The sequence below is a fragment of the Peromyscus californicus genome, unplaced genomic scaffold (genome assembly GCF_007827085.1).
Source record: "Peromyscus californicus insignis strain IS unplaced genomic scaffold, ASM782708v3 Scaffold_3__1_contigs__length_106647218, whole genome shotgun sequence".
NCBI classification, from domain to species: Eukaryota; Metazoa; Chordata; class Mammalia; order Rodentia; family Cricetidae; genus Peromyscus; species Peromyscus californicus.
This window is the reverse complement of record NW_026294551.1, coordinates 54,859,621-54,885,623: the sequence shown is the minus strand read 5'-3', so window position 1 is coordinate 54,885,623 and position 26,003 is coordinate 54,859,621. Positions and strand designations below refer to the sequence as shown.

At 44.0% G+C, this 26,003-nt stretch overlaps 1 protein-coding gene across 1 annotated transcript in view; it reads left to right on the top strand.

Annotated features, from left to right (window-relative positions):
- Stx8 (syntaxin 8) overlaps positions 1-26,003 on the top strand; it is a 257,224-nt gene that overhangs the window by 27,291 nt on the left and 203,930 nt on the right. Inside the window, exon 5 of the mRNA XM_052756796.1 lies at positions 16,293-16,417. Within this exon, the coding sequence (XP_052612756.1) occupies positions 16,293-16,417 (125 nt within the window). The remainder of the gene's footprint in view (positions 1-16,292; positions 16,418-26,003) is intronic.

Here is a 26,003-nt window from a genome sequence, read left to right as displayed (position 1 = left end):
CGCGCATGCATGCCATGGCGCATGTGTGGAGGTCAGAGAACCACGGTCAGGCGTGGGTCCCCTCTTTCCACCCTGTGGGCCCTGAAGATTGAACTCAGGTCTTAAGGCTTGGCCGCAGGAGCCTGTATCTGCTGAGCCGTCCTGGCCGCCCCTATGTCTTCGTTTTTAAATAAACTTTACAGCCAGCTGATCTGACCCGAAGGGAGGAAAGAACTCTTTTCCTTTTCTCTGAGGTTCTGTTAAATCTTGGAATCCCATCCTCGGTGCTGAATTCCCCTCCCCAGCACAGAGACCCCCTCTGTTCCTTCCAGCCGTAGCTGTGTTCCAGGGCTTTTACCATGTTTCATCTAGAGAAGGTTACAGCTCCTGGTGAGCCTGTGCTTGCTCACTTAATCTTTCTGTTGTGGTTTACACTCCGATATTTGTTCAGTCATGGTTTGTGATCGTTTGCATGCAAGCTTTTGATCTTATGTCTGCTGCTAATACCACAGGCACTTTCTTAATTCTGTTGTTAGTAGTTTTTCTGTTAATTCTTTTATTTTCTAGGTGTGTGTGTGTGTGTGTGTGTGTGTGTGTGTGTGTGTGTGTGTCCCTGTCCGTGTCCCTGTCCGTCCTGTCTCTGCCTAGTAAGCACTGGGATTAAAGGTGAATCCCAGGCCTGTCTGGCATTGATATGGGTGCTGGGGATCTGAACTCCAGTCTTCACGATCCATGACCAACATTTTACCCAGGGAGCCATCACCTTATTCCCTACTTCTTATTATTTAAAAAAAATTTTAGTTAGTTGTTTTATGTGTATGTGCCTGAATGATTTTATGTGTATCATGTGTGAACAGGAACCCATGCAGGCCGGAGGGTGTTAGATCCATGGAGTTATACACAGGTAGCTGTGAGATAACTAATGTGGACGCTGGGAACTGAACTTGGCTCCTCTGCAAGAGCAGTGAGTGCTTTTAGCCACCGAGTCCTCTCTCCAGTGCAAGAGTCACAAACCACTTCCTGGGAGCTTCACAGTTAGCTTCAGTTTAAACCTGAAATAGAGTCGGCCGTATCCCGTGAGCCATTACACAGAAACCAGGAAGACTCTGGATTCCTATGGTTGGATTGGTAGATACTGTTCTAAACTGAAAATGAAGACAGTCATGTTCTCCAGGGGAGGAGCCTTGACCAGGGTTGATGTTCTGAAAATGGGAAGGAGTGGGAGGATACTGGATCAGTGGACTCTGGTGGCTCCGGGGTGTTCTCCCTAGCTCCCTGGGAACAGCTCTCAACTGCAAGAAGTTTCCCGAAGAGCCAGAGGCTCATCTCCGATTCTTTGGCCTCAGAAGGAACTTCTATTTCCTGCTGCTCTGTCCTGGAGAAGTGGTAGCTCACTGGCCTTTGGGTTATTGTATTTAGACTAAAATCTGTTGGCTAGATCCTTGCTTTTCACCCCAAATTTGTCTTTATAAGAAGCTGGGCTGTTTCCACTTTCCACTTCTCCCTCAAAAGGTGATGAATACTTGTACAATGCAACATGCACACTTGTAACACACTCATACATGTGCACCCCTGACATGTAATGTGCACACACATACATGCAGACATGCCCACACATGCACAAGCACAATCACACTCATATACACACATATGCACATGTACAGTCAGACAAACACACACACACACACACACACACACACACACACACACACACACACACACAGAGTTTCTTAGTGCTAGTTTCTTCTTTGGACAGCTGGTCTTGTGCATTGGGTGTTAATTCTTGTTTAACTCTGTTTTGAGAAGTAGCAGTTTCTGACTTTGTCTTCAGAAGTGGGAGAGATATAATGGATTATTTTGGTGCACGGACTGATACAATATTACAGTAAAAAGGAGTATTTGAAAAAAGGGAGGGGCTTAAAAATCTGGCACATACCTCGATTGGTACCTCTGTTTTGCTTTTGTTTCAGGACAGGGTATCATGTAGTTTGGGCCTTACTTGCTCTGTAGCCAATAATGGCCTTGGGACTCCTGATCTCTGCCTCCCGAGTGCTGGGATGACAGGTGTATGTGACCATGCCTAGTTTTTTATGCTCTTCTGGGAATTGAACCCAGGCTTTGTATGTGCTAGGCAAGTACTTAGCCAGTTAAGCTCCATCCTGCCCCTAGGATACCTGTTCTTGTTGTTCTGTAGTAACCAGTGGTCTGACATTAGCCATGCAGTGCACATGGTGAACAGTTTTGTTATTTTGCCTTGGGCCCTTGGGAATCATGTCCAGGGCCTTGCACACACTAGGCAGTGCACTGTGCCATGGAGCTACTGCCCCAGCTAGTGACCATGTTTTCCTGGGGAGGAAAATTGCATACGTCATTCAGCAAAGTACTTTTCATGACTCATAGTTTCCACTCCCTTGTACCAGAGCTCAAACCCAAGGCCTTAGGTTTGCCAGACAAATGCTTCACCCCTGAGCCACAGCCTCGTCCTTCGGACCCTTTTGAAATAAGCAGTTTGGTTGAGATTATTAGACCAGAAGGTTGAAACTCTGGGATATTGAGGTGGCTTATGGTAATTTAATAGAATATTTGTTTTTGAAGACTATTTTAAAATATATACTATTGCTTATATGTTTGCATCACTTCTAGATTTACATGTGGAATTGAAAGCACTGTGTTGTGACAAAAAGTCAAGCTGTAGAAAGAACTCTCCATGAAAACGAAGGTTCCCAGCCCCGACACACTTTCCTACTTCTCGCTGGGGCAGCCACTTTGAACACTGGGTGTCCTTTTGGAGAGATTCTGCCCACGGGGCTGCACACACGCCGCCAGGCTCCCGTCTCTAACCTCTGCTTCTTCACACAGAATGTACTTTGCACTCCGAATTGTGTGTTACCTTTTTTTTTTGCCTTGGAGAGAGGATGAAGCAGAGTTTAAAGTCGCTCTTGAACGTCCTGCAGCCAACTCTGAACGTGGCAGAGTAACTGTCTGTAGCCGTTAGCTTCTGTATGCACTTCTGAGACTGTTTGTTGCTTGAAGGGTTCTCTGTAGTCATTACTCTGGGTTAGTTTTTTCCCCACAAGGTCAAGTTGACTTCCAAAGGAAGGCTAACAATGAGGAGACCTTATCCATTTGGATGATTGATCAAGCAGTGAAACCAAAGACCCGGAACTTTGAAGGACTTTTAGTTGTTGCAGCTCCAGGTCATTGATCAAGTCATTGATGTATCCATTATTACCACGGGGAATATAAGACAGCAGTGTGTCAGGAGGTAGTTAGAAGCAGCAGCCTGGGGCTTTCTCAAGGTTTTACAGGCCACAGAGCAACAACAAAAATCTGCAACATTGAAAGATGCTCTTCTTTTTGCTATTTAAAATAACTGAGCAAGGAGTGTAGCTCAGTAGCAGGGTTCCTGCCTGTTACCCACAAGGCTCTGTATTAGCCCTCTAACTGCCCTGCAGGGAAGTTCATTAAAATAACTTAAAGTAGAGGCTGGTGAGATGGCTCAGCAGTTAAGAGCACTCACTAGCTGCTCTTCCAGAGGACCTGGGTTTGAGTCCCAGCACCCACATGGTGGCTCACAACCCTCTGCAATTCCAGTTCCAGAGGATCCGACGCCCTCTCCTGGCCTCCAGAGGCATTGGGCTCACAGTTGGTGCACAGATACACAAACAGGCAGAACACCCAACTACACAACCCCCCCCCCCCCAAGTACTTGAAATATGTGGGCATAAACCTAATGAGAACTTCACATCAAATACCATGAAACATCAGCTAGAGAAGCTAAGGAGAATCCAGTAGAGGGCTGGATGTCTTCAGAAACTAGAAAGGTCAGTGTGAGAAAGAGGCCAGCTCCCTTCAGATTGGGTTGTATATCCAGAGCAAACCCACTTAGAGTCCCCATCCGGATTTTTGTTTCTGTGTTGTCACTTGATAAGCTGGCTTCTGTCACAGTTTATATGACAGTACGAAGAACCCAGCGAAACCAAGGCAGCATTGAAGAAAAGACACAGCGGCAGTGTTGAAGTCAGGCTGCAGCAGGGTATCGCACACGGACAGACAAGTGGATCAGGAGAACAGCACAGGGTGCTTAGGGTCAGTCCCACACACAGGTTGTCCCCTCACTTGCCCTAGAGGTGACACAATGCAGTGGAAGGGTGGCTTTTTCGGGGAATGGCATGAGGTCAACTGATGTCCACATGGGGAGAAAGGAGTCTTGCCCTCTGCTGTCACCCAAGTAACAAGCCATTCCAAAGGGATTGTGGACCTAAAAGTAAGGTCACACAATGACCATGGAATAGGCACAGATTTCAAAGCCACTAAAACTGCTTCCCCTACCCTTATCCCCCCCCCCAAAAAAAAAGCCCAGTGGTGGTGGTGCACACCTATAATCCCAGCACTCGGGAGGCAGAAGCAGGTAGATCTCTGAGTTTGAGACCAGCCTGATTTGCAGAGCGAGTTCCAGGACAGCCAGGGCTATACAGAGAAACCCTATCTCGAAACAAATAAATAAACATAAAGAAAAAAGGAAAAAAATCTGTTTTTCAAAGAAAATACCAAGAGTTAAGACAAACTGGAGTGGAAGTCAGTATCTTCATATATTCATCTGATATGGGAACTCTATTCACCATAAATAAAGAGCCTCCAAGGCAGATGGTCCCTTAGAAAGGCAGTAGCAGAGGATGTAAAGTTTCTTGGACTGTGATGAATGTATGCAAAGGCTTTTGTTAGTCAGGAAATCACAGACTGTAATCATGATATACCACTATACCTACCAGAGCAGCTCAGATAAAATGCCAGGCTTATCGAATGTTTCTAGCTGAAATTCTCATATTGGTGGGACTGCTTAAGTACAGTCTCTCTAGAAACTGTGCGCCCACTCAAATGGAACTGTCCCACAGACACAGGAAAAATGTTTACGGCAGGGCCATTCTTAAAATGTTCCTGTTGGAAACATCCCAGTCAGTGTTCTCTGTAGTATAATGGTGTATTCAGACATTGATATTACACAGCAGCTACAGATGAACTGTCTACAGGTGCACACCACACTGTGGATGGATCGCACAAACATGCTGAGTGACATAAGCCAGACACAGGAGTACACATGTATGCTGCCATTCCTATAAAGGTGAAATTTATAGTGTTGTGAGTCACAAAAGTAAGTGGTTCCTTTTGGAGGAAGAAGTGAACGGAATGGAACAAACAGGGGCTTCTGGGCCAGAGAGACTGCTCATCGGGTAAAAGCGCTTGCCATGCAAGGCTGATGACCTAAGATTGATCTTGGGAACCCATGTAAAAAGCCAGATGTGGTGTTGCACATCTGTAATCTCAAGACTCAAGTACAGCGAGATGGAGGGTGGAGCTGGGAGAATCTTCTGGAAGCTTGCAGGCCAGCTAGCCTGGACTATGAGATGCAAGCAGAAACAAGAAATCCTGCCCCAGTACGATGGAAGTTGGAGACCCGACTGCCGGAGGCTCTTCTCTACTCTCCATGTGCAGAGTTGCGGTGTTTGCTGCCCCCACCACACTCAGTACATAGGTCAGTGAAGTGGCTTCTGGGATTTGGATGCTGCTGGTTCTTGCCCCAGTAGCAGTTAATTGAAGGTATTCACTGCAGTATTTTTGACCTATATGCTTCCAGTCTTTCATTTTATGTTCTACTTGAATTAAATGTGTGTATAAATACAAATTATAATACACACAGGTTCACATACGTACTCTAACACATACGTATATATGTAAGCAGAAAATGACGTCCTGAGCAGAACACATGGTGGGGATATAAGTCAGCAGAAGAGGAAACACACCCAGCTTCCCTTTGCTTTCTTCCCTCAGAGCAAGGAGAGAATTCGGACACTGTCTGTGCTTTCTGAATGCTAGGAAAGCAATCGCACTACCTCCTGCTCCCGCCCTAGCCTTTCCCTCCCTCTGTGTGGACTGCCAGCCTGCTGGTCACTTTCATGTCTTCCTTCATGGGCTCCAGACTCTGCTCCAGGCCCAGTCTGCTTATTGCTGGTCTTTTGTTTATTTGGTTGGTTTTTTACTTAGGTATCTTTTTCATTCATTGCTTTTTCCCCTTGGAAAAATTGACACACACACACATCCTGAACCCCCTTCTGTTCCCCTTCTTCTCATTTTCCTTTCTCTCTCCCTTCCTCCCTTCCTCCCTTCTCCCTGTTCTCCTCCTCCCCCCCCCCCTCTCCAGAGTCTCAAGTAGCTCAGGCTGGTCTTAACAGCCACAGTACAACCTTGAGTTCCTGATCCTCCTGCCTCTTCCTCCAAGTGCTGGATTGCACATATGTGTTACCAGGTCTGCCTCTGATGCTCTTATGTTCTTGATTTTAAGTAAGAGAAATGTTCTCAATATGTCTTCCTAATGGTCTCCACATAGGCTGTCACACTTTTTTAAATGTATTTTTTTAGCTGATACACCAAACCTCACCGTTATACTGTGGTTGTTAATATTGTCTCTCCCTTCCCTGACACCAGACTCCGGAAGTCAGCAGTGTTAATGGTGGGGAGTTTTCTTGGTCCCGCTTTCTGTTGCTCACACTTACAAGTGTATTGCTAGGCATGTGTTTTTTTTTCGAAAACAGTGTTGTTGTATCTATTTCTCTGTAATTTACTCTTTTCATTTAGGTTTGGTTGTCCCTCTAAATCAATAGGTTGAACACACTCGACGCAACAGTGAGTACTTCGCAGCTATGAACACGCAGCCATTCTTGTAACCGCTGTCCCTATGTTGTTGTCGGCTTGTTTTGTTTCCTTTTTTGTGATATATACATGGCTGAGGCAAATGCTATGGGCACCGGGCCTCTGTTCTTAAAGCACGGAACCCCCAAGATATGCGTGTTGGGAGTTTAAAGGAACCAACTGCCCTGTGTATTTCTTAAAAGTTGCATTGCCTGCAGGGTGTGGGAGGGCCCGTTTCCCGACCTGTTAGTCATCAGTGGGTGTCCCAGAACTTGGTGGGTTTTCTTAATCTATGGGTGAAAAAAAAAAAAAAGTCTGTTTTGCATTTCAGTACTTGGTATTATAATGGTGTAGTGATGACTTTGGGCATGGAAAATAAAGATCTCTACAGCTGCATGTATTAATTTTAAATTACAAAAGTCATTTGGGAATTGAAAAGGAGAAAAATCCCAGTCCATTAAAAAGCAGGAGGAAGAAAGAAGAGTTACTGTGCACACTGTATTTTAGTTCATTGCCTGGGGTTTTTTTTTTTTTTTTGTCTTGTTTTGTTTTTTAAATATATTGAGTACTTTTCTTCTCTTTTCTTCTCTTCTCCTTCTCTCTCTCTCTCTCTCTCTCTCTCTCTCTCTCTCTGTGTGTGTGTGTGTGTGTGTGTGTGTGTGTGTGTGTGTGTGAGAGAGAGAGAGAGAGAGAGAGAGAGAGCGAGAGAGCGCGAGCACATGTGGAGGTCATGGATCGATACCTGGTGTTGTCCTCAACCACTCTCCATTACCTCATTTTTTTGACACAGGGTCTCTCATTGAACCCGTATCCCACTGATTCAGCTAGAATGCCTGTCCAGGGAGCCCCAGGGAGTCTCCTGCCTCAGTCATGTCCAACCCCCCCCACCCCCCCCACCCCCCTCTCAGGACTGAGATTATAGGCATGTACTGCAATACCCTGTGGTTTTTTTGTTTGTTTTAACATGGCTGCTAGGGATTGAAGTAAGATCCTCATGAGCCATCTCCGCAGTCTCCCAAGTTCAACTTTTTAATAAATACAAATTAAGAAATGAAAATGTAGGTAGGTGAGTAGGTAGACAGATCAGTCCATCGGTCAGTCTTTTTCTACCTTCACAGTCTCCAGAGGTGCCAAGGAAGGCTTACTCGTTGGGTTTACAGATGAAGATGCCGAGTTTCATGTTACTGTGTCGGAGCCGAACCAGTTTGAGAGAGGGAGCCAGCATCCTTTGCTCTGGGTTTGTCTCCTGTCTCTCTTGATCTTGCTTCCCCACCACCGTTGCCTGTAGGGGTTCTGGTTTGTCTTTTTCTCACTGGCTTCCAGTACTTTGTCCTTTCTCCTGCTGTTGGCATCTGGGGACAGTAGGACCCCTATAGCACCATATTGTCAGCATCGCACGTGTGAAGGAAACAAATGATTATAAGAAAACCTGGGTTTGAGTTTTAATTCCCATTTCATTTCCTGTAAATGCAGCTTGTGTAGCTCACATGTGATGGGTACATGCGAAGGCCCTTTGTGAACTGGAAAGTGCCCCGTAGCCAGGACTGAGTGCTCGCTCTCAGTGATGTTGGCAGAAGACGAGGCGATGGCATGCCGTGCGAAGGTCTTTCTGTCTTTTCACAAAGTGACCAGAGAACAACACACTGCAGAGGATGTCATACAGAATCGTGTGGCACGGGCCCTAAAGGCTGTGTAGGAAATTAGAAGGGTGCAGTAGGAAAGAGGCCGAGGAAGCACTGGAAGACTTGAGACTTGAGTAGTCCTGAGGGATGAGTGGAATCTATACACTAGGCACCTCGTTCAGTTTTGAACTTCTTAATGTATTTTTTAAGTCAGGTCTCTCTCCCTCTATAACCCAGGCTGACCACTGGGCTCGCCTGTATGTTCTCGGGTTTGCAGAATCCTGCCTTGGTTCCTAAGTGCTGGGATAGAGGCATGTGCCACCCTGCCCACTTTATGCTTTCCTGGATTCTATGGCCCCGGAAGCAGTAGCTTTCACACCAGTCTATAGATTTGGTGTCCAGCAAATCTGGTTGCGTAAAGTCACCTGAGGGGCTAGAGAAATGGCTCAGCAGTTAAGAGCACTGGCTGCTCTTCCAGAGGACCCAGGTTCAATTCCCAGCACCCACATGGCACCTCACAACTGTTGGTAACTCCAGTTCCAGGGGATCTGACACCCTCGCACCAATGCGCATAAAATAAAATTAAATAAGGTATTTTAAAAAGTCACCCGAGGTGCCTTACAGACTCCTGGGTTGTGTCCCCACAGCAAAAGGGTACCGTGGTTAAAAGTATGGGCCTCCATCTCACTAATTGGCATCTTTAGGCGGGAGTTGGCTGGTTCAGTGCAATAAAAATTGAACTGTTGAGGCTCAATGATGGCCATGTAGGTAGTCCTTGGCGCCGTGTGTATTGATTGTATATACATCACCATTTGACACCTTTAATTAGCCTTTTAGTGCCATATTTGCATTCTTATACAGCGGTTGCCAAACAGATTTGTACCACTGCTGCCTGCCAGCCAGGGAGTTGGTGACACTGCACCTAACGTGTTTGTTCCCGGAACGGAGCTGGTGTGCACAATCCACTGAGCGTTTCTAAAGTAATGGAGTGGAAACAAGCATTCTGAATAAGGGGGGGGGGGAAGGATAATGTTGAGGCAGAGTTAGTTGTACATGTTAGACATGTGGCATTTCTAAGTGTAAAACACGTCTTGCTCGTCTCATCTGGACCCTTACCAGATAACGAAACTGTTGGGTTATAAAGAACTGTGCGAACGAGGAACAGAGATGTGGCTCCTCATATTGTGTGAGCCTCTTGGTCACTATTGCGCATTTCTACTTCTAACCGTGTTTACAAGCACACATTTTGTATTGATAAAGTACGGAGTTGGCTCACAAATGCTTACAATGACGGTTGGCCCGTTATTGTAGCTGAACTTCCCCCACTGACCAGCAGGAGGCGCTCAGTCACCATGAAGCTGGTATTGTGATTGCTACTCCGAATGAAGGCTTAGGTTTTTGTGTGTCACCCAGTTGCATTTCTACCTTTAAGGAACCTGTGGCGGTCAAACAATTCATTCAAAGAGCACTTTCTGTTGGTGCCGATTTTAGATTACAGGGATGATTCTCCTCAGGGATAATACTTTGACTTCCAGTATTTGGATTGGAGGCCAAAATAATGTCCTCTGATGACCTGTCAATGCCCTGTGTGGCTCTTCTACTGTAAACTGTTAAGATTTTCATTTAATATGGAACTTTTTATTAATATTAAAAAGGCAACTGATGGGATTTTAAAGAAAGACTAGGGAAGATTGCTGGGCTGGAAGAACCCGAAGGTCTAGTATATGGGCCGCCAGAGCCCTCCCACCGTAGATCATGATCTTAAAGCAGCACTGTACTTCATTCACAGTTGCTGTTGGCGGCTGTATTGAAGTGTGAAAGGTAATGGAAAAATGCCCTTTCTTAGAATGCGTCTGTTCCCCCAAGTCACCCAGCTAAGTTCAGCAAGCAGTTCGTCAGGAGATCAATGGGATTAGTTTAAAACTGGGGGAAACAGTCAGAGATATGGCCCCATGGTGGAGTGGGCGCCTGACATGCATAAGGCCCTGGGTTTGATCCCCATCACTAAGGGGAAAAGAAAACAAAAGAAAAACAAAACAGAAAACTAGTTGATTACAGTAGGTTTGAGGACACTGTGATGACATGTCCTTCGATGACAGGTAAGGAAACATTGTCTGTCTATTACAGTAGGTTTGAGGACACTATGATGACATGTCCTTCGATGACAGGTAAGGAAACATTGTCTGTCTATTACAGTAGGTTTGAGGACACTATGATGACATGTCCTTCGATGACAGGTAAGGAAACATTGTCTGTCTATTACAGTAGGTTTGAGGACACTGTGATGACATGTCCTTCGATGACAGGTAAGGAAACATTGTCTGTCTATGAGTTAGTTATTCTGGGCTTGAACTCACTGGGGATTACTTATTGAAATTAACCATGACAATATTTTGGGAATCAGCTTCGGGCTAGGTACAGCGTTGGGCATTCTCCATCCCTAGTGTGTCCACTTTGTGAGACTAGGGTTATGTGTCCTGCTGACTTCTCAGCCCCTAGGTTAGTGTCCTCTACAGGAGCTTCAGTTAGCTGTGGTATGGATGTGTGTGAGTAGGTGCGTGGACGGAGGGCAAACAAGGACAGTGTGGCGTACCAGGCTGAAGGAAGTACCTACCCGGCACCCATAGATGATTAGCACCTGGTGTTGGCACACCAGCACATTCGTCTCGAGTGAGCAGTGTGATTTGGGGGTGATTTTCAGAAGCTGTGTTGAACTCTGAATGCTGATGAGACATTTCCTTTTCCCTAAGTTGTGTTGATTCAACAAAAGTGGACTTGGAAATGTTCACCCCCCTTCATCTAGGCATGTTCACCCCCTTCATCCAGGCTGTGCCCTTGGACTGGTGGCATTAAATGGGTGTCTAATTGTCTGTCCCCACCGCTCCCTGTTGTCACCTTCCCGCTCCTGACTGCCTTGGCCACCCACCTCACTTGCCGCACTAGCTCGGCAGCCCCCCCCCCCCCCCCCCCCCCCCCCGTCAGTGTAATCCAGTCTGCACGTTGTTGCCAGAGTGCGTCTCTAAAGAATTATGTTAGAGAGTCCATTTCTGATTGAAATTTGAGCCTCTGTGCATCTTTATATCCACAGAGCAAAACTGCACGAAACGTTTTGAGAAAGGAATTAGCCTTTCATACCACAGGGGCATTTTCTCGTCTGTGGGTAAGGCCAGCTAGAAACATTTGTCGATACAGCCCAGTTCACTGACACTCTAGAAAGAGCTTCGCTGCTCCCGACTGTAAACCTCCCTGTGGTCTGTGAATGCTCAAACATTGATATTTTTTTCCAGACAAAACAAACATTTTCCCTAGTCGGGTTGACATCTTTTTGAAATGCTAAGAAAAGCTCCTTCTTGGAATTCACTTCTTTTCAGCTCTCTGTTCAGTTGATAAGAATGCCCTCCCTGTGAACTCTGACAGGTTCCAACTGAATTTGTCAGCAGGGAGATGGATTATCTGTGTGCTCCCCTCCCCATGTTATTATAATTTAATAACATACACTATTTTCTTTGGATGCTGAAAGTACAGTCATGTTATATCCTTATAAGTGATCATGAAACATTTTCAGGACTCTAATATACTATCATGCTTATTAGTTTTGTATTATTATAGATAAGGTCTACCTTCAAAGAACATGTACAGAAATTATTGATTTATTAAAAAGCAAACACACACACACACACACACACACCCATCCATTGTGTGGGCCTGTACGCGCCCCCCCCCCCAGCACCTGGAGAGGTAGAAGCCGAAGGGTTGTTTGAGCCCAAGAATTCAAGGCCAGTTTGGCTTCAGCTCAAAAAAGACAACAGGAGATGTTGTTGCTGTAGCTCTGTGGTAATGCTTGACTAGCCCTGGGTTTGATCCACAGTAATTGAAAAGGGAAAATCAAGCCTGTTCCATCTCAGAAGCATAGTAATTAGCATGTCCTTTCTTTAACTTCAGAGATCTCCTGACTTGTCACTGAGAATGCGAGGTTGAGCTGGAAGGTGTTTTACTGACAGATTTCCCTTTCAAAGTAATTCTCTCCATCTGCTTGAGAACATCCGTCTTCGCTGCTAAGTCGTGAAGGCAGGTAGCTGTTGATTACGTTTTTGTTTTAATTTCTCAAGACGAAAATGTTAAGCACAGTTCTCATTTTGGCTCCCTCTAGCTAAAGCCCTCTGTGGGTTCCCAGCTCTGTTTGTGTAAGCATTTCCTGGATGCTGCTTCTCCAGCATATTCCGGGGCTCCATCTTTTGGGTGTTGGGGATATAAACATGACTGTCCTGTGGCCTCTTTCCTCACAGAGCTCATAATTTAGGAAGGGAGACAGATGAGTAAATAACTAACTACAATCCTGCTTGATAAATGTCACGTTAGAGGTTGTGAACAGAGTGCCATGGGAGCGCCCGCGAGTGATTGATTTGAGGAAAGGGGGATGGAGTGGGGATCAGGAAGGACTCAGCAGCAGAAGTGACATTTGAGTTGAGCCTTAAGGGATGAATAGAATTTTGCCAGATGGACAAAGGGGTGGGGGTGGGGACACTCCAGACTCATGCAAAAACATGAGAGTGTGAAAGTTTGTGCCTTTGTCTGAGTGGTAGTGAGCAGTATGTAGGGCTGAAGCAGAAGGGTATGGAAGGCGGATGGATGTTGGGAGCTGAGACCATGGGACCATCTTCTAAAACTCACACTTAACCTATAGTTCCAGGGAGTCAAGTTGTAAACTCAGGAGATGATATGGGGAGGCTTTAGTCTTCAATCATTCTAGCAGCAGAAAATAAGATGATTGGATGAGGGTGACTGGAGGGTCACCTAGGCTGTAAAAGGGGGGTGCAGACAGGAACTTGGGAACCATCTCTGAGGGAGACCTTGGTCACTGCTGAGACCTGGCAGAGGACTGATAGCACAGTGCCCCAAAGGTCTGGCTCCCTAAGCAGAATCAAGAACTGAGGGGAGACAGGCTATGGGGCAAAGGAGTGAATTTGACCTTGCACACGCTCACTGCTTGAGGATTCTTAGGTGAGACGGCAGCAGAGCACCTGTGGGGAGTGCCACGGGCAGCCATGCCTTAGAAAGTCTTCAACTTGGTGATGGTTTTCCTGCAGGGTAAAGGGACGGAAGATGTGCCTTGCTTCTTAAAAATTTTTTGTTTGATAGATTTCCTTTTTTTTTTTAATTTTTACTTTTTTGAAGGGCTTCCTTTTTTAACATATTTATTTCATAATTTTTTTTGAAATTCAAATAATCTTCCTTAAACCTCTCCCATATATCCCCACCAGATTCTTTACCTTTTTCTTTAATTATTATTTCACATATGTATATGTGTGTAAATGCAATATATATATATGTATATATCATATATATATTCCTAAATATGTAAATACAGCCTGCTCAGTCCATATTATCATATTGGTACCTGTATGTATACATACTTTCAGGACTGGCCACTCAGTTGCTTTTTACCTAACCATGTGCCATTCTTCACCCTGACTTCCAGAGTCTGATCTTGATTCTACCAAGGCCGCTGTCTGTAGAACAGTACTACCTAATGATATCAGCCATCTGTGAAGTGGAGTGGAAACACTCATGAGGAGAATGGCATGTAGACATTTGGCATCCCGGGATACTTAAGGTGCATTCCTGGCAGGCCTTCGACACCAGTGAAGAAAGAACACCCCCTCAGAGAGGAGCAGGGACAGGGCCGCAGCGGGGCTCTGGGAATTAGGTCAGACTGGGAAGTCTTTCCTCTGTGTCACGTTTACAGTTGATATTAGCTGGTGTCCACCTTTTCACTCTTATCCCCAATAGGTACTTAAAGCACACACACACTACACACACAAGTACACACAAACTGCACACATAAACACAGCTGTAGCCCTAACTTGCCATTTATTGAGACTGTTTAAAAAACACCTCACATTTGTTGGGTTTTGTCCCTTAATAATAATACCTTAATTTTGTGTGTGTGTGTGTGTGTATCACAAGGGCTCAAAGCAGAGCATCTTAACATTAACCTTGGAGCGGTGTCAGTCAGTTGCATACACTCATTGAACGACTGTTGGAAGCCGGCCACTGATGCACTTGTGAGTCTCAGGTGATTTATTTTCAGTCTCTGACCCAGGCTTTTGCAGTGAGCCACACACAACTACACGAGATTCATCCTGGCGCTGGCGAGATGACTGGGGAGTTGATGAGTATGCTTGGATTGCAAATTGCCTGCTTGGCTTTCTTTTTCTCTGCCTTCCTCCTTGTCTTCAAAGCTAGGTGAAGCTAAGTGATTATCATGTGGAATGAGTGTGAGCCTCGGCATCCCGGGTACTGGGGGCCAGTCATGGAAAGTAAGGCCTTGAAGAACACGTCTGTCTTTTTGACAGACTGGAAGAAAGTCATACTTGTGTTTGGCATGTTAATTGGTACATTTGAATAAGAGACCAGACCTGTGCATAAAATCTTAGTCCAAAGAATCAAAAAACAGTCTCTGTAGTTGACCTAGGTTTTCTTGAAGGATTTTTTTTTTAGTTTTAAAGTGACAAAATATGAAATTAATACTTATTAAATATAAACTTATTAAAAATAATCTTAATACTGCCTAATAAACAATGTAGTAATTGATATAATGAAAATGGTTAATTTATTGAAGAAGGTGTTATTTCCCAAACACTGCATTCAGCATTTTGAACACACTGTTAGCATCCCACACACATACACACACAGACACACGCACACATACATGCACAGACACATGCACACAAACATACACAGGTACACACGAGGGCATGAGGACAGCACCTACACGGAGAAGCTGTGTGTTGTCAGGATAAAGATTTCGGTCAGATTATGTAGAGGTTTTTTTTTTTTTTTTCTATTTTCTTTATTGATTAAAGTTGTGCCTACCAAATAATAAGCGCTGAGGAAATAGTTTTTGAATACATAAATTACTCTGTTTAATCCTTGCTAAAACCTCCTGGGGTAGATGTTACTGCCCATATATTGCCACTAAGTGACATGCTGGTGGCTATTCCTCTCCGCGGGGAGCCAGGTGCAGCACAGGGAGGTGGTTTTGGTGCCCTCCTTCCTACCTTGAGGTCAGAAGGCTTAACTATGTGAAGGCCAAGCAGTAGGGTAGCAGTTACTTCTAGGCAATACAAGAGATGCCATCAGGGCTTAAAGACTGATAAACAATGGAGAAATGAACAGTACACACAAAATCAGCCGGAGAGTGCCTGCACATAGCAGTCCCTCAATCCGAGTTAACTGTTAGGCTATGATACTCCTACCATGCCCCCATCTTCCTCTCCCAAGTTCCTCATGAGCACTAATGTGAGTATTCAGCTCCATGTTAGAGGAGTCAGGAGTTTCCTGGGCAACATGATTCTCTCATCCTTTGGACAGGGAGGCAGTGGCAAGAACTGTATTCCTTGTTCTCAGACAAGAGACCTGTATGTGTTGTGCAAGAGCCAAATGTGGGTTCTTCAAGGGGGAACTGATCACAGTTGACAGTTCAGAGTGTGATTGTTATGATTGTGTTCATAAAACTGGATTTGAAACTCTGCATGTGTTTCTGTGACCAACCAAACACCCTTTAATGGGAAATTTTATTTTGTTATGTTATAATCTGTAAGCACCGTATTATATTTGCATGAAAAATAATATTGGTGCCTTTTTTTGTATATCCCCAAGTCTTTGAAAGAACAAAAATTTGTTGTAATAAACAGACAACTTCCAATTGGCTGGTTTTTGAGTCCAGGGTAATTTGGACGATTAGTAGAGTGCTGGCATTAGTAGAAGATGGCTCTCCCCCCCCCACATCTTCATCATACCATGTAATTGTCTAGGAACAATGTTGTGTCTTAGCCTCAGTTCTCTTACAGCCCTGGACATGGTTCCTAGGATAAACTAAGAGTGCAATAAATTGTGGAGATGACTTTTTGAAGTGTGCCACGCTGGCCAGTGTGCTTGTGGGAGTGATTTCAGCCAAGCTGTGTTTTGTGAGATATGTAATGCGTTTACTATTGTTCTAAGGTCCAGCCTGATGAGCGAAGAAATGAAGCGAGGAACTCCCAACCCCTGGCTCTGCGAGGAGCCCGAGGAGACCAGAGGTTTGGGTTTCGACGAGATCCGGCAACAGCAGCAGAAAATTATCCAAGGTACTGATCACCCCAGGACTGCGGGTCGCCGACCTGCCGCATTGACCCTGGCCTTGACTGTTTTCCTTATCTCCATTGAAAACTAGACTCAAAAGGATTGTTGCTGTAAAGCTCTTGGTTTTTTTTTTGTTGTTTTGTTTTCCTTTTTTGGCCTCAAGATGCTTGAGGAAAAGATGTCATTGGCACCACTGACTTGGCCATCATCAGTTTGTCCTTTACCCTCAGGTCTGTCTGGACCATCAGAATTTTCCCTTTGTATTTGTAGGTTCCACCACATTTGCTTAATGTGCTGTTTTTTAAGTTTCTTGTTTTTGTTGTTGTTGTTTTTTTTTAATTTTAGAAGTAATGCATTATAAAGCAAGATCAGGGACAGACAAGATGGGAAGTGCTCTGTGCTGCTTCTCCAGTCTCAAAACTAGAAGTAGATTAGTATGTGTGTCCTCAGTCTTGTTTGTATATACATATATGAGTATATTTAGTATAAATACATATATTTTATGTAAACCACGAGGCACATGGCTGTCTTACTATATGACCATTTCATAGTTTTTAACTTATATTTTTCCATGTCAATATGTATGCCGTTCTTTCTAAAGACAGCTTTATTGAAGTATAAATGGCATTATCACGAGCAGCACATATTTGATATGCATGATTGGACAGACTTCAGCACACACACATTGCTGCAATCAGGAGAGTGAACACAGTCCTCGGAAGGCTCCTTCGTGTCTCTTGGAGAGTCTTCCTGTTGTCTCTCCCCCATTCCTAGACAACAGCTGATCTGCTTTCTGTCACTCCTAATTGGTTTCTGTTTTCCACAGTTTCATGTGAGTAGACTCATCCAGTATTTACTCTCTTGGGAAGGGGATCTGGCTTCTTTCTCTATGGATAATTTTTTAATGCATCAGGACTGTCACGTGAATCTTCACGTGTTGATTTTTTTCCTAAGACGTCTTTTGAAATAGTTTACTCTTTTATTAACGTGAAGATATTTTCATAGGTCCTTTCCGTTCCCTTGGCAGACACCTCTGAGTTTTGTTTGTAGAAAGAGAACAGGTTTATGTAGGGCCCCACAAGGGCACCTGGCTGGCTGATACCGAGTGTGTGACCCATGGTCGCACACGTGCTTTATGGATGTTTCCTTGTGTCTCTGCTTCCTCTTTCCCTCTCAGTGGCGTCTTTCAAACTGTGGAAGTTCTTAAGTCCAGTTGGCCAGTTTCTTCTTGTAGGATTTCTGTTCTGATTATATCTAAGAAAACATTCAGTCGACCAACACCGCAAGATTTACTGCTTTTTCTTCTGGTAGTTTTATGAAGTTAGGTTTTTACATTAGCTCTGTGATCTTGTTGAATTGTTAGACAGGGTCTTTTTGCATTGGATATCTTATTTGGCTTAGAGCCATTTAAAAATTAAACACTGCTTTCACTACTGAATTTCTCTACCTTTGTCAAAAATCATCAAGTGGTATATAGGTATAACCCTATCTCTGTGCTCTGTTCTTTTCCGTTTGTGTTTACGGGACCTTGAGTGTTGTGCCTTTCTGATAGATCACTAAACCAAGCCACACAGACCAGCAGACTTTGTTTTTTCTCAGTAATTTTGGGTATTCCCAGGATTTTCATACTTCTATCTGAACTTCAAATTCAGCTTTGAGTTTTTGAAAACAATAGCATTTGTAATTTTGATTGCAGTAATTTTGATTGCAGTTACATTTTTTTTTCAGATTATTTAGGAGAGAACTGATGTCACATCAACAAGAATCTCTGAATCCCTAAGATGGACTTATCACTAAATAAATCTTCACTTATTTTTTAATTTTTCTTAGCATTGCTTTTTAGTTTTCACTGTGCACACCTTATATGCCTTTGGTCAGACTTATCCCTATATATTTGACACTTTTATTATAAATAGTATTTTAAAATGTTCAGTATCTGATTACTACTCATATATACAGCTGTTTATCTTTTTATTGCCTTTTGGATCGTGCAACTTTGCTTATTCTCCTTAATATGCTCTAATAGCTTTTTTTGTTGAATGTTTTTTTGTTTTGTTTTGTTTTTTGGTTTTTCGAGACAGGGTTTCTCTGTGTAGCTTTTGGAGCCTGCCCTGGAACTCACTTTTAGACCAGGTTGGCCTCAAACTCACAGATATCCACCTGCCTCTGCCTCCTGAGTGCTGAGATTAAGGTGTGCACCACCACCGCCCTGCTTGTAGATTTTTTTTGACACAAATAATGGTTATCTATGAGTAAGACAATTATATTTTTTAATTTTAATATAGATACCTTTAATTTATTCTTCTTACCTTATTGTACCTGCTGCGATCTAGTACAATGTTGAAAATAGATATCCTTGCCTTGTTTCGCTCTTAATAGGAAATGTTTATTTGGATCCAAGTTTTGTGGTTGTTTTTTTTTTTCCAATATTGGATATTTTTGAATTTTCTAGAAATATTTTTGTGAGTTGTTGTGAGATACAGCTGTATTATTTGGGTCATGCTTTGATTTTTATATATTTTAAATATTTTGTATTGCATATATGTATGGCTATACGTATGTACAATGTATAGGGGCATACATGCTGTGGTGCCCATGTGGAAGTCAGAGGACAACTTTGTGGAGTCAGTTCTTGCCTTCCAACTCTGCATGGGCTCCGGAATCGAACTCAGATCATCAGACCCACGAGGCGAGTGCTTTTTCTAACTGAGCCATCTCACTGGCCCTGGGTTTTGTTTTTAAAGACAGATGAAAGAGATGTTTAAAATATTTCAGAGCATGGATCAGCCATCCCTGGCCTATGAACCAAATCTTATTTTTTTTGTGATGGTGTGCAAGTCAAAAACAGCTTTAAATTTTTTTAAATGATAAAAAAAAAAATCAAAAGAATATTTTGTGACTTGTAAAAATTGTATGAGATTAAAAGTTCAGGGCTCATAAATTCAGTTTTATGGGAACACAGCCATGCTCACTCACTTACACAATATCCATAGATGCTTTTCCACTTGGCAGTGGTAGAGCTGAATAGCTGCTTTAGGGACCATGTTGAGCCACAGAGCCTCGAACGCTTCCTATGTGGCCCCTCCAGAACATGTTTGCCTCCCTCCGGTCTAGAGGTAATTTATTACACTACTGAGCCTAAACCACTCTGACTATTCTGCATGGTGCTTAATGGGAATGCAGGCAGTGTCTTACCATGGTTGAGTTTAGAACACGATTCCTTCTGCCCTTTGAAGTGACTCAGCCCTGGGTCTCTTTCCCGTCTTACGGGCCCTGAGCGACGCTCGGTGAGGACTTGGTGCGCGTGCCGTGCCAGACCACAGGGCTCTCTCTGAGCAACTTTCTTCTCGATAGCACTCATCTGTTGACCCCTTTGGACTCAATTCAAGATGTCCACTGGATTCCACCTGGGAATCCAGCCCCCCGCCATGACGGGAGCATTCACAAGCAGCAGTCTGGGCAAACTTAGTGCACATCTCATTTGTCTCCCTCTCAGAGAACTTGCCTTGTCTGCCGATGTGTGTTTCTTGAAACAGTGGATTCGAATATTTTGCCTGTTTTCTCTGCTCCGTGTTCATCCAGGCCAGAAGGAAATCTGGTTCCTGTCAGTCCATCTTGGCCATAAGCAGGAGTCTAATTCTATTTTGAACTCTTCTTCACAATGAAATTACCTAGTAAACAAAACACTGGCGCCCTGTGCCTTTAATTTCGTGTACTTCACCCATTGCTGTGTTTGACAGGAAGTGTGTCTGATGGAAAGCGACGCGGCTTAACGCGGAGTTCCACAACTCACACGCAGCACTTCACTCTGTGGCAGCCATGCTTTCTGGGAGCACTGCCTAGCGCTAATACAAGTGGATTTTCCTGTCATTGCTGTTTGCCAAGGAAAGCTGTGTTCAGTCAGGAAAAGTATTTTTTGTCCCTGAGAATGTGCTGCACTTGGGGATTGCTCAGGTTGGGTGTGAGCGCATGCCCTGTTTGCTGCTTAGGAGCATCTCCAAGCCATAGCATCTCCTCCACTGAGATTTCTGCCCCTCGCAAGCCCTCTGGCCTCTGGCTCCGGGTGTTGGAACAGGAAGTGGAATAGCCCACGTTTTGGGTAACTTTATTAACCTGCTCTTTCTAAATGTGATTTGAAATGCTGGCTCCATTGTTGCATTGCTGGTATAGCAAGCTACCTTTCAAGCTAAACACAAACATGAGCGTGACCTTTGCCCCACATGCTTGGTAGCGTTTCCTGTGCTCCAGGAACCTTGTGATGTGCTGTGGATCTTCTTTATTGCTGGATCCTATGCTAGATAAAGATGAGTCAGAAAAGAACATTTCTGATTGCCTTTTGGCCTGTGGTATTGGTTAGCCTTTCTGTACTTTAGTGTGGAGACTGAGAAATACTCTGGAAATCACCCCCAAATAATCTTATTATTAGATCATAGACTTGCAGGCAGTGAATACCTTTCTTGCTCAGTCTAGAAGCTAGGCCTCGTGACAGCCAGTTACCTGAGGCTAGCCCAATACTTAAGCAGTAGCTTGGGATATACATAGGCCTTAGCAGAGGCAACTGTGGTGATGACAGTGACTTGGTCTCCTCAGGATCTGAAGATAGAGCAAAGGAAGGAGACAGCGATCAGGGCAGGCTTGTGTCCCCGAGTCAGACAGTGGGACATGGAGTGTGGGTCCCCCACCTCTGCTTAGGAGTCTGTCGGTGAGGTTCCTAAATTAGCACAGCCTAGTTGCCCCTATTTTGTAGCTGTTCTTTCTAGGTTGAACATTTGCTATGGACTTCGGGTCTCAGGGAGTTGCTTTTCTAACTTCTGGGACACAGGCTTTGCCTGACAGAGCTCTGCCTGACAGAGCAACTAAGGAAGGAGGCCTGATTTGGGCTCACAGTTTAAAGACAGAGAGAGAGTCCATCCTGGGGAAGTCCCAGCAGCAGGAGTTTAACTAAGGTCACATGGCATCTGCAGTGAGGAAGCAGAGAGACAGATGCTGCCCTCAGCTCCCTCCATCCTTTTGAATTCAGTCTGGGCTCCAGCCCATGAAATGGCGCTGCCCACATTTAAGGTGGAACTTCCAGCCTCAGTTAATCTAGGAACTTCCTCACAGGCCTGCTTACAGGTTTGTTTCCATAGTGATTCCAAATCGCATCAAATTGACAGCAGGATCAACTCGCATAGTCAGTAAATATTTTCCTGTGAAATGGGGACAGGAAGGTGACAAGCCAGACTCCATCTTACAGTGAGAAATCCTGGTAGGAAATCTTGGGATACTTCTAATTACAGACAGCATTCTCAGAAGATACTCTTCCTTGTAGCTACCAGATATATTAGAGTCCTTTTCCAAAAACCTTAAAACTAAATGAAAATAAAACCATCTATTCTGAGACCTTGCTCTGAGGATCTTCTAAACATAGTGATGGATTCCTTTGTCTGACTTGACTTCATCTTTTTTATTTTTAGTTTTTAATTTAACTTTATCTTTTCCTCATTCTCTCTGTTCTTCTCCAGGGAGCATTCCTTCCACACATTAAGTGCAAGGTGACAATTGTTTCTCTCTGGGTATTGGACATCATAACATCAAGTGTTTTTTGGGCTTCCTAAACCCAGAGGACCATCCAGTATTGCCAGACCCTTTCCGTCTAGCAGAAACTGTAAAGCTGGAAAGGCCCTGTATGGTCCCTGGATTTAAACAGCCAAGAGTACCTGTTAAGTTCCTGCTAACATATGGAGCTTCCCTGTGCCACTAGCTGGACTCTCAAAGGAAGGAAGACATTCTCAGCCTCATGCATGCAGACCAGAGGGCTGTGCTTAGCTCTCTTTGGTCCCTCTGCTTGCTTTTGTTTAAATAGTGCTGGGGTCTAGCTTGCGCATGCTAGACAAGTATTCTACAACAGAGCCGCATCCCTAGCCTCTTCCTTTTTGTTTACTTATTAATATATTGATGAACTTTTGCTGTGGGAAATTTCAAACATGGTAGAGTAAAGGTATGTTCTTTTCCTCATCCTGCTTCAGTAATTATCTTCCCATAGCTAGTTTGGTTTTATCTGTATGTACCCACTTACCCACCTCTAGAATTGTGTGTATGTGCACACACATGTAGTGCACATACACGTGCTTTTCATACATGTGTAGGTTAAAGATCACCTTTGGGTACCGTTCCTCTGGAGCTGTCTACTGCTCCTATTCTTTCCTCTTCCTGGGACCTGAGACCTGCCAGTTACCTAGGCTGGCTGGTCAGCAAGACCCAGAAGTCTCCTTTCTCTACTACCTCGGTGCTTGGATAGTAAGTACATGCCGCCACACCTCTGTACCAGGCAGAGGCCACCAACCAGCTCCCAAGTCGTGACACAGAGACTTCTTGCTAGTTTTGAGTGCCCGGTCTAGCTTAGGCTCATTTCTGGCTAGCTCTTTCACTTGAATTAACCTGTTTCTCTTTATGTACCTTTTGCCTTGGGGCTTTTTACTTTTTCTCCTTCTGTATATCTTACTTCTACTGCTTCTCGTGTCTGTGTGTCTGTCTGTTGGCTGCCTGGCTTCTGACCCCAAGTGTGTCCCTCCTTCTCTCCTCCTTCTCCCTCTTGTCCTTTTCCTCTTCCTCCTTCTCTCATTCCTCTTTTAGTCTAGATTTCCCTTCCTGTCTATTTTCTCTGCCTGCCAGCCACACCCCCATCCTTTCTCTAACTATTGACCGTTCATCTCTTTATTAGGCCAATCAGCTGCCTTTGGCAGGCAAAGTGAAACAAATGCAACACATCTTTACACAATTAAACAAATGCATCATAAACAAAAATAACCCATCTCTTCTTCGTTAACAAAGGCAGCAGAAATGTGTAACACACCTTCACATAGTTAAAGTCTTATTCCACAGCATAAACAAATGTAACACATCTTTGCCTAGTTAAAATAATATTCTACAACACACCTAGCTTTTACTATGGGCTCTGGGGGCTGAATTCTTATCCTTATGCTTATGCCCTGAGATTACTTTTAAAGTGAACCCTAGACATTATGTCATTTCAATGGTGAATACTTCAGAATGTTCTATCTAAACATCTCTAAAATATGCTTATAAAAAGAAGAACTTTTTAAAAGATATGTTTATTTTTAAATTATGTATATATGCATGTGTCTGTGTGTGGTTATGTACACATGTGAATATGGGTACCCATGGAGTCTAGAAGAGAGGATTGGATCTGCTGGAGTTACAGGTGATTGTGAGCTGCCCAGTGTGGGTGCTGGGAACTGAATTCAAGCCCTCTGCAAAGCAGTATGTGCTGTTAACCTCTGAGCCATCTCTCTACACCAAGGACTGGTTTTTATTTTATGTTGTTTTTTTTTAAATTTTATGTATATTGATATATTGGCTGCATGTATGTCTGTGTCAAGATGTCGGATCCCCTGGAATGAGTTTACAGACAGCTGTGAGCTGCCATGTGGGTGCTGGGAATTGAACCCAGATCCTCTGGAAGAGCAGCCAAGTGCTCCTAACCGCTGAGCCATCTCTCCAGCCCTAGGACTAGTTTTTAAAAAGGGCTACAATGCAGTTATCACTCCTGCCAAATTAGAAATAATTCCTCAGTCCAATCAAATAAGCAGACTACCTGGCTCAGGGTCCGAATGTAGGTTGTGACTAATAGCTGCTTCCCTGAACTGTCTTACTGATGTGAATGATCCTTTTTAAACTAGTTTTTCTATGCTGTTTCTTTGTTAACCCTTTGTTTGCCCTGCAGTTTCTTCTTAGCTAGTTCCTTCAGTGCATGTCCCCTAGGTTGTCGAGCATATCCTCTGACCTCGAGAGTTTCTGTAAATTGGTTAGATTTAGTGGCTTGCTTAGAATCAGGCTTGTTATTTTTGGCATAATATGTTCTGATGACTGTCCCTTTGTTTTTTATCTACTGCCACCAAACTGTCCTCCCACAGTTGAGTGATTGTTATTTAGAGGACCATTTTCCTGGATGTCTAAATATAGGAAGTATCTACACACCTAATTGTTCCAAAGGGACTCTCGAAAATGATTGTATTAGTGCTCCCACAATAAATTAGCACACATGTAGTGACTTAAACTCACATTACTAAAGTTTAAAGGTCAGAAGTTCAGCCTGGGTCTCCAGGGGTTCAGATCAAGGTGTCAGCTGGCTGCGCTCCTTTCTGGAAGCCCTAGGGCAGAACCTGTCCCCTCCCCTTGTCGGCTTCTAGAAGATCCCCACTTTCCTTGCTCATAGCTTCATCTTCAAAGCCAGCAACTGCATTTCTTTAACCCTCTGTCATGTTTCCCCGTGACAGCAGCTGGGCAGCCTGTTTCTCGGAACTAATAGACTGTGCTGGGTCCGCCTAGGTTCTCCAGGCTCATCTCCTTCTCGGACCTCTTCATCTTCATCACATCTGCAAAGTCGCCTTTTCCATGGAAGTAACTTACACACACACACACACACACACACACACACACACACACACACACACACACACACTGTTTTTTCTTCCACAGTGATCAAGTCTTAAAATCTACACTATTGTAAAGTTGAAGAGTGACTCAGAGTTTGGTATGTTTCAAATGACCTATTGTGACCTTGCACCCTGTGATAGAGGGAGGTAGATTTTGGAGAATGAACTGTCACGACGTCACACTTCCACAGTTTATAAGTAGATTGTCTACAGCGAGTCCTGGTGATATTTTTGTTGGAAGCAGCCTTTCATTTTGATTATTACCAAGTGGCCAAACCATTGCCTCTTAGAAATGTCAATTTATAGCTCAGAGAAGCTCAGGTGGTTGACACGATCATTTTGACCTCCCCAGCATCTTCCATGTCTGGGCTATGGAATGGAAATTTACTGTAACAATATTGCCTGCTGAGGAGGTCTCTAGTCTTTTGGGAATTATAAGAGGAGGGGAGAGTTTCTCCTTTTTGTTGTGCATTAGGGAGACCCTAGGAGACAATAAATTCAGGAGAAAAGGTTAGTGTAGCTGGTTCTCACTGACTAAAACAATGGCAGGGCTTCAGTGTCTTTTCCTCGTGGACAACCTTAGCTGCGGTCGCTTTCCATTTTCAGCCATTTCCCATCATTTCCCAGTGTGCCGACCCTCCGTCCATCTATGGATTATCCTTCAGATGCAGTTAGACTCTTGCTGTAGCATAGACATCCCTCAGCAGTGCGAGTTTGATGATAGATTTATCTTGGAGGCCATCCAGGAGGCTGCTACTAAGGACCAAGAGGACCTCATTATAAAGTGATTTTGCTGTAAAATGGTGCCTTGGAATGGTCCCTAGACACAGCAGGCTGTTGATAGTTTTTAAAAAGTACGTTCTGTCAAAAAATGTCACCAAGGGGTCCTTACCTCACACTTTAAGTTTAAATACATTCCAGGTGAATCAAAGAGCTAAGTATAATGATTTAATTCCATACAAAAGGTTTATACAAAACTGTAAGTAGACGTTAGTGAGCTCTTAAGTGAGAAGACCTTTGTGGGTTTTGCTCTCATAGATAAGCCATTATGTGAAACAGTCATTTACAGAGCGTAAAGAAGTGAAGCGTGGCTGGCACAGCATCACCATCAACCAGCAGATGGTGCGCGGGTGAAGGGTAGACCTCATCCACA